Below are 9,556 nucleotides of genomic sequence, written 5' to 3'. Positions count from 1 at the left end.
TTTCCAAGTTCAAGTTTTTTTTTTCATCAATATCAAAAAAATTTTCTGTTCTAAAAAATTATTGAATCTCACCATAAAAACTCGAATTTTTCATAACTGTTATAATTAGAAACAACAAAAAAACAACCTAATTTTGTGATATTTCCATTATTACATTAAATTATTTAAGAAACTTCTTTAAGTTTAATAAACAACAAATATTTGCAATAAAATATCCTAATAAAAATGAAAATTGTTCAACTTTTTTTCATTTTTTGAAAGAAAACTGTTTTTTTTCCTTTTAAAGTTACTTAATATTTCATTTCATATATAACTCTTGCATTACTTATAAATTCTACATTTTTATTTAACATATTAAAAATAATTAAAGAATCAAAAGTATTTTGTATCACTCACTTCAACTTTTTCAACTCTTCGATGAAAAACTTTCTTGTATTACATACACCTTTTACATATTTACATTTTTATCTACTTTTTATTTAGCATATTAAACTTTTTTTCGTGTTTCTTACTTTAAACTCTTCGATGTTATAAAAATGATTTCCACGGTACCCGATCTTCAACCACTTGATGTTCGAACCACGAAGCCATTCACAAATGTCGTCAATGAAGTTCGTGTCTTCTTGAAGGTCAAGAGTTAATTTTTCAGATAGTCGAATCCACGGCAGGACAAAATCTTTGAATTCGTCATTTGATACGAAAGTATGACTAATGTTTATCCACAACCTTTCAATTTTATGTGTAGGTGTCCACCCATCGATCTTCACTAGACGATATAAGTAGACACGACAAACTTTGGTTGAACATAACATGAGAATTTTTTTCTCATCCTCAGATAAAATGTTTTTGTAAACATCTAAATAATTCAACTTGCATCCAGCGTCAAAAAATTTCTCCACGAAATATTTCTCATGTGAAACTTCAAGAGCAGTTTTTCCATCGCGTATAACAATCGACCAATTTCGTGCATCAATTGATCTTTTCAAGTGCTCTATAATCGACGCCTGCGCTTCAAAGAAGCATTCCTTGAACATCTTGTTTTCATCTGAAGAAGGAGAATAACCTACTAATACTATTACTAATATTTATCTAATTGCAACAACAATTATTCAAGAAAATCAACTTTCACAAATTTGAAAACACGATATTGTGTTAAATAAATATATTACGGATATTATTTTCTTTATAAAAAAGATCAAAACAGTTCAAATGATCACAAATTAGTTCAAAAAATATTTTTTTTAATTAAATATTTATTAAATAAATAATTAATTTACGAAATACCGTAGATTTCCCTAATTCCGAACAAAATCGAACTTAAAGTTGAATAACTCCACTTGCTTTATGAATTTCATACTGATTTTTTTAAATAAATAAACTGGAAGCAAAAATGAATCGAACCATATAAGCAAAAAGTATATTTATTATAGAAATATTGTTAATTTTTAAATTTAAAAAGTAAAGCTTTTAATTTTTGGGATTTGATATGCACGTTTGGAATTAGGAACACGTGTTCCTAATTCCGAACTTGCATATCAAATCCCAAAAAATGGCATTCAATTTAAAAAAGTAATTAATTTAAACTAGCGTAGACCTCTAGATTAGGGTTATTTAAAAAGATTTTTAAAATATAAAATTACTTTTGTTTTAATGTAAGGGTGTAACATTGTGTTGGTTCAGAGTGTGCATCATTATCTATTTATTAGATCCTCTCTTCCATTATATTTTTGTAATCAGTTAAAAAAAAACCTTTACAGTCACTGCCTGTTTCTGTCAGTTAACCAGAAGAAATCTCAGTTATTAGTATCAGGTTGGTTGCAGCCTTAGCGAATGCTTCCCCATTAATCAAATAGGAAGCTTTTTTTATTAACAAACGTTAAGATAAACAAGACGTTTAGAAATTCAATAAAAAGGTTAAAAGCGTTTATAAGTTTCTAAGTTAATGTCGTTAAATACTATTTTGACCTTAGATGAACCAGATGAAGAAACTCCAGTGCAGGTTACTGACAGTGACATTGACCCAGATTTTGAACCTTGCTTATCAGGTGATCCACATCTAATAACACAGTCAGAATTGAACAATTTGGTTAGAGATTTGGGTCTGTCAAAAGCAAAAGCCAAGTTGCTGGGTTCCAGGCTGCAGGGATGGTGTCTGCTGTCACCAGGTACGAAAATTTCTATGTTCAGAAGCCGGCACCATGATATCACCAAATATTTTGCTCAAGTCGACAGTTTCTGTTTCTGCTGTAACATTAAAGGATTGTTCTCGGCCTTGGGTTGTGATCACAATCCAGAGGAGTGGCGTCTATTCATTGATTGCTAAGCCTGAAAGCTGTTCTGCTACACAATGGCAACGTTTGTCCGTCAGTACCTGTTGGCTACGCGGTACACATGAAAGAAACTTATGAGAATATGTTTCTTTCATGTGTACCGTTTCTTTTATGTGTACTGTTGCTCAAGCTCATCAAGTATAGCAGTTACAACTGGAATATCTGTGGAGATCTAAAAGTCGTTGCTCTGTTACTGGGACTGCAGCTTGGCTATTCCAAGTACTGTTGTTTCATCTGTGAATGGGACAGCCGTGCCAAAGAGTCACATTATTGTCGACAAAGCTGGCCACTCCGCAAAAAGTTAGCTCCAGGACAGAAAAATGTTGCACACGAACCTCTTTTCGAGCCAGCAAAGATATTTTTGCCTCCTCTACACATAAAACTTGGATAGAATTTTGTGAAAGCACTGAACAAGGAAGGTGAAGACTTTGCTATTAAAGACAGATGTTTCCAAGAATAAGTGATGTGAAGATCAAAGAAGGCATTTTTGTTGGTCCCCAGATAAGACATGTTATGAGTGACAAGCGGTTTGAAGAGCTGTTAGTTGGCCAGGAAAAAAATGCCTGGAATGCCTTTAAGGACGTTGTTGACAATTTCCTGGGCAATTACAGAGCGCCAAACTACGTTGAAGTCATAAACAAACTTATCCGCGTATACCAGAAAATGAAGTGCAACATGTCACTCAAGGTTCATTTCCTTCACTCGCACTTGGACTTCTTCCCCGTGAATCTCGGTGCTGTCAGTGACGAACACGGTGAGCGATTTCACCAGGACATTGCTACAATGGAGAAACGATACAAGGGCAACTGGAATCCGTAAATGCTTGCTGACCAGTGTTGAATACAAAAGAAAATCAGGAGCAAAACATTTTTAATTCTGTTGAACTAATGGCTCATGCGGAACATAAACGTGATTAAATAGGTTAATATATAAATGTCTATTTCTTAGAGCTCCTACGTGATGCAGTAAAACAAAAGCGATATTTGTGCATACCCTATAGGTACCTGTCATAATCACCTAAAATATTTCAGGAAGCAAGACTTTTTTAAAAATTTGTTGTGCAGTGTAATCACCATCAAATTCTTAATTGAACAGTACGCAATATAAATTGTCTCTTTTTTTTAAAGTGGTTTTTCAGGGTTTTAAAAAGTGTTTTGCTTGCGATTAAAAAATTTAATGGTACCAATATATATTTTGAAAATATTTCTTCATATTCTCATTACCCTTGTCATCCAATTTGTTAATCAGTTTTCCTTTTAAAAATCCCACAAAAATAAAAGATGTTACAATAAGTGAACTAAAGCTGTTCGAAATTAGGGACTGTTCGGAATTAGGGAAATCTACGGTTCAGGATAAAAATATTTTTTTAAACATTTACGCTGTTTTCAAACTTTGGTTACGCTTCAACCAACAGAAATACTCAAAACTTAAAAGTAAGTTTTGAGTATTTCTGATCAATGTAAATTCATAATATAATTATCATTAAACTGGCGTTTAATGATAATTATATTATGAATTTACATTGATCAGTATTGAACAGATTTTTTGCTTATAGCAATCAATTTTTTTGGTTTTCATACTTTCTAATAGTTTCTTTTTTTTTAATTATTTTTAAAAACATTAATTTGTTTTTTTATTGTCTATCTTATGTAAAAAAATCAAGTTCTGAGAAATAAAATAGTTATTCGGTTTTTATTTTTCGTTGAACGATTATTTATTAATTATTGCTCAAAATGGCAGTACTAATTTTGAAGGTTTTATCTTCAATCAGTTTTTCTCATCTCCCTCTCCATCATCATTCTTTAAAAAAAACAACTTATTTTTATTATGAAAGTTTTGCGATATAATTCTTAGAACTTTTTTTTAATAAATAAACAACGATTTCTGTTCAATTAACCGTACGGTCAATAACCAAAATTTCTGTTCAATTAAGAATAAAATCTTTGATCAAAATCTTCATCACAACTTTGAATCATATCATATAATGTTTACAAATGTAAATTAAATAAAGGCGTCATAAGACTAAATTTCTTCATTTAGTTTACAACTAAAAGAGCAATTCGGACAGTAAGAGTTGTAGAGTCAGTATTGGACAGTGTCCACTAATGAGCTGAAAGTAAACCATTACGAAATCAATGATTTTCATCAATGATTTATGAATAGGTTTTTGAGATTGGGTTGAGAATTTGCGGTTGATCTTACGCTTTTGTCAGCTAATTTGAGTTGATCTGCTTCTTTTTCTCGAGACAAAATTATCTTAAACATTTTATATGTTGCATATTACAATCCCAAGATATATTTTGCAAAAACAGATTTTTATTATATTTTGCAAAAATAGATTTTTCTTTTGTTTTAAAGATAATAGAGACTAACATTGAAATTCAATTTTCGTAGATTTTAAAATATTGCTGTCCGCTTATGGAACACATTGGATTTAAGCTTATATATATATTGCGAAGAGTAAAATCCTAAACAATGTGTTGAAATGAGTGATTTAAAATATATCTGAGACTTAAAAACAGGGGTTTTCACGCTGCTGCTACAAAAGTTCAAGAAGTTTCAAAACATCTGTTTAGCTCTTTACAGCCACACCCCGAATATTTGTCTGAAAACCCCTCACGAGTATCAATTTGTTTAACGTAAGAATAACAAAAAGTCGCCAAATATTTTTTTTGAAATTTTTAAAAAATGAAGTTCCATTTTTCCTTACACCTTTATATATTAAATAGAAGAATGTAAGGTATGGTGGCATGTAAGGTATGATGGTGGGCTAGTTAAATTTCACATATAAAATCTGTGACACGCTATATCTTTATGGTCAATGCCTTTCATTGTGCTAACATTTAATATGCCGCAGTCGTACCAAGCGGACGTGTGCTTTGTGATTTTTTGTGATTTTGAATAAAAAAGTTGTGAATTATTGGATATCTGTGTTAGCAAAGTGAAAATTTTTTGTGAAAAATCACTTTATTATGATTTCAGCATTAAAAAACTGAGGGCCTTGGCATATGAATACCTTCGTGGGACGAAAATGTCAGAACAAGCTGAGATAATTATTAAGCATTTAATCCAACTGTTTTTTCCAAAATTGATTTTGTAGCTGCCAAATTAGACGCTAAAAATCTATTTGGGAATGAAGTCAATGATCCGGAAGGCCAGCGCTGTATCTTTGTTTTCACAGATTACGATATGGTGAGTTCAACTGCTGCGCATGAAAAATTCATCACCTTTGAATTTTCTGCAATACCCAGTACATCAGGAAGCATGCTGAGTTTGGCCACTTCGGCACCATCTTTACGTGATGAATTGAAATCTGTTTGGCCGCTGAAACAGATTTCAATTCATCACGTAAAATTGGAACACCGGCCAAAAAATCCAATTGCGGTCGACAGCTCATGAAGTCTATTGTTTTGACATCGCCTGACAATGTTTTTGTGATGCTTGTAAATTATAATCCCAAGGTCAAAAAATTTGGCAACCAGAAGGAAAGAGCCAATTCGATTAAAAAAGCTCAAGCCGGAAAGAATAAAGCACCAGAAAATGAAAGAACACCGTCGACACTACCGTTAGCAAAAAGGGCGAGGCTGGAAGAAAAGGAGGAAGTTGTTCAGGATTTTTGTATTCTTTCCCTGAAAGCAATGCCTCTTGAGTTCAATTTCAACAATTCACGAAATTGTTACACATGCAGTCAAGAAGTTCATGTCAGATTTGTAACAACATTCACCAGCTACTTCACATGTCCGAATTGCAATTTTAACTGAAGTGGAACTTATTTTTCTAAGTTTGAAAACCAACACTTTTATCATTTAACATTATTTCCAGTTGTTTAAATAAGTAATTTTCACATCTTTATAGCAATCCGCCACCAAACCTTACAATTTTTGAAAATCAATAAAATCAATGGTTTAGCACCAAAAGCTGTAAAATTCCACTCAGTTTGAATTTTAATAATCGGTTCGGACAGAAATATGCTGAATAGATGCCAGCAACTGCCTGCTTTTGCAAAATAATAATAATAATTTATGAGAGAACAGCATGTAAAAAATAAAATGTTCGCCACTATACCTTACATTCTTTTATAATAAAATATTTCTTAAAGTAATTTTTAAAGGAAATTGAAACATTTTCAGCAAAAATAAGACGCCTTAAGACCGTCTTATTTATGTCTTTAAATGGTTTGTCTTCGATTGACGCCTTCAAGACGCCTTTAAAAAGACTGCGTCGTCGTGATAAATTGAGCGTCTTCGTAAACATCTTTATTTCGTCTTAATTTTTTGACTAAACCCAGCATACAAAAAAACGTCTTTTAGTGGTGTTAAAGACGTTTTTAAAAAGACTTTCGGCGTGAATAAATTTCGTGTCTTTTAAGATGTGAAATTTTTCATCTAAAGTTTTACCTCGGCCAATATTAATTCTCCAAATCATTATTCTAGCAAAAGGATTTTTATAGATATCATTACGGAAACTGAGAATCGAATGAAGCGTCAATAAATATTGAATTTTATTATGACAATTGAAGATGAAGATATTAAATTAGTACAATGGATTAATCCTGAATTTCATCTTCTCAGGCAGAGCCTGAAAATCTTTTTGAGGCTCTTAATAATGTTTTTAAAGAATGAGGAAAAAGAAATGTCTTCAAGTTGTAACTATTAGAATTTTGAATGTCATGATGCAGCACCACTATTGATAACAGAAACATTATTAGAAGATTTGGCAATGTGGTCTTCAAAAAGCAAAATTTTTTATAATCAATTAAACGAGCTTTTGAATATTTTTAAAAAACATAGTCATTCAGAATTACTGAAAATGCAAGAACCCTTTTAAAACCCTCTAAAATTATTACAATAGGTAGGAAGTGTGGTAGAACTTATGCGTATTTTACTTTTGCTAATGACATAAATTATTTTTTATATTTAAAAAATGATTCTAAATGTACTGAGTTCTCTATGACTTTTAATGTTGATGGGCTACCTCTTTAAACCTAATTTTAGTTTATGGCCAATACTTGGTCTAACAGAGAACTATATTTTCATCATTGCATTTTTTTGTTGTGATGGTAAACCAAACTGCTTTGTTAATTTTCTCAAAAAATTTTCATTATTAACTGATGAAGGTTTATAATATAATAATAAAAAAATTGATGTTACACTTAAAGAATTAATATGTGATGCACCTTCTCGCTCTTTTCTTAAATGTATACTAGTTTATACAGGATATTACTCCTGTGAACGATACTAAGTTAAAGGATTTTACGGGGAATATAGAGTTAAATCAGTGGAAAGCAACAGAATTCAGACAATTTATCTTATTTACTGGTCCCTTAGTTTTACAGGGTGTTATAAGCAATGATATTTATAATCATTTTCTAACATTGCATGTTGCAATTGTGATTCTCTTAAATGAAGTCAATTTAGGAAACATTATCTTGGATTTGCTAGAGAACTAATTAATTACTTTGTTATGAACTCGAGACATTTATATACAAATTCATTCTGTGTTTATAATGATTACTTCATATTTGTGATGATATTATTAATTTTGATTGTTCACTAAATGACATATCTTGTTTTCCCTTTTAAAATTATATGCAGACATTAAAGAAAGTATTAAAAAATTTACCTGTCGTTCAAATAAGTTAAAATTAGTAAATAAAAAAAAACAATGAAATAAAAAAGTAAAGTTACAAAACAATTATCTAAGAGGTTTAACTTTTTATAACATCTTTCTTTATTACTTACAAAATTCATCAAAACTACATTTTTAATAGTTAGTGATGAAGTATCCTCTTGTAAAATAGCTTAAATATTTAAAATAATAAACAAATTTTTTTAAACTGTCCACACAGTTTATTTATAAACTTTTTATGATAACTTCTTTCATTTTGTCTAATTTTTTAGAAAAATGGTTTTTTTTGGTCCTTTTCATTTCTTTACAAGTTTTTTAAATTAAAAGACAGTTGTCTTTAGTTATTGCTGCTTATTTCTGTTATTCCAATTTATTAAAAGGATTTTTTTAAGGCTCTTGTTGATAGTTTTTCACCATAACTTATTTTTCATGATTTAGTTTTACACCATAATTTAAGCAACAGCTGTTTGAATAGAGAACTATGAGGAAACATGTATATATATATATATATATATATATATATATATATATATATATATATATATATATATATATTAGGGTGGTCCTTAATTTTCAAAGTTTGATTTTTGTACAGGGCACCCTTGAATTTTGTTTATATGCATGCATAAAAAATTAACAAAAAAAATCAGCTAAATCTGAAAACATTTAGAGGTCCCTACCACATATATAATAGTTAAGTATCATGTGGGGTTCCGTGGCTGCATGTCACTAGTTGTTATGCTGGTGAACTCTTTCACTGCACACTATACCGCCTGCATAATTTATCAATATGATGTTACTTATTTATTGTTAAATTATCCAGAATGTATTTCACCAGCTGTCAGCCATTTGTAATCAGACACTGACAGACACTCAATATAGCAATAATATTTGATGAATCTGAATTAGTGACTACTGACTCTCTCAGGGAAACTTCCCGTAACAACTGACCTAGTGGATACTGGATCAAAAGTGAGTGTTTTCTTTGTTTATTTTTGCTTAAATATTAATTTGCCAAATTATATTGATTTAACAATGAATTATTATAAAACAGACAGAATGACCGATCCGCTGTGCTAAATCCATTTTAAATTGTTTAATTAATATCAATTGCCTGAGTGCCATAGTATCGAACTTGACTTTTCATTTATGCACATAATTGTGTATTTTATTTATTGGTTTTAGACCTTGTCAGAGTTTTCATATGTCATTGATGTTTATTTATATTGCATAACATAAATTTTGTCAGTTAGTTTTCTGAGCTCTATAAGTTTTTGTTCGAAATTAAATATAATTTGAATAATTAAATTGGATGGTAACAAATAAAATTTATTATTTTAAGGGAGATGGCCAATGGTTGCTGTAGGACTTCGAAACCAACTACAAGACGAGAAACTGAGTTGTGGCTGATAGGCCAAATGTCTGAAATTCTCGGCTCTACAAAGTTACCGTCAAAGAAGGAAGTCATGGCACTTTTCTTCTATTACAAAGAGGCCACCAAACAGACCGTTCGTGAAGCATCACATTCAACAACTAATGACGTTCTTGAAATGTGGGCTTAAGCCCGCATCCCGACACGGTTGAAGAAACACATTGTT

General features: G+C 30.7%; 1 protein-coding gene across 1 annotated transcript in view; it reads right to left on the bottom strand.

The window, feature by feature from the left end:
- Positions 1–381: 381 nt before the first annotated feature.
- LOC145193000 (uncharacterized) overlaps positions 382–9,556 on the bottom strand; it is an 87,368-nt gene continuing 78,193 nt past the window's right edge. Inside the window, exon 19 of the mRNA XM_090070615.1 lies at positions 382–1,045. Coding sequence (XP_089926741.1) covers positions 480–1,045 — 566 coding nt within the window. The 3' untranslated portion in view covers positions 382–479. The remainder of the gene's footprint in view (positions 1,046–9,556) is intronic.

This window comes from Hydra viridissima, unplaced genomic scaffold (genome assembly GCF_058129835.1).
Source record: "Hydra viridissima isolate aposymbiotic clone 2 unplaced genomic scaffold, HvirCarnegie_v1 scaffold_1, whole genome shotgun sequence".
Lineage (NCBI taxonomy): Eukaryota > Metazoa > Cnidaria > Hydrozoa > Anthoathecata > Hydridae > Hydra > Hydra viridissima.
The sequence above is the reverse complement of the archived record's forward strand: the minus strand, read 5'-3'. Positions and strand labels throughout refer to the sequence as shown.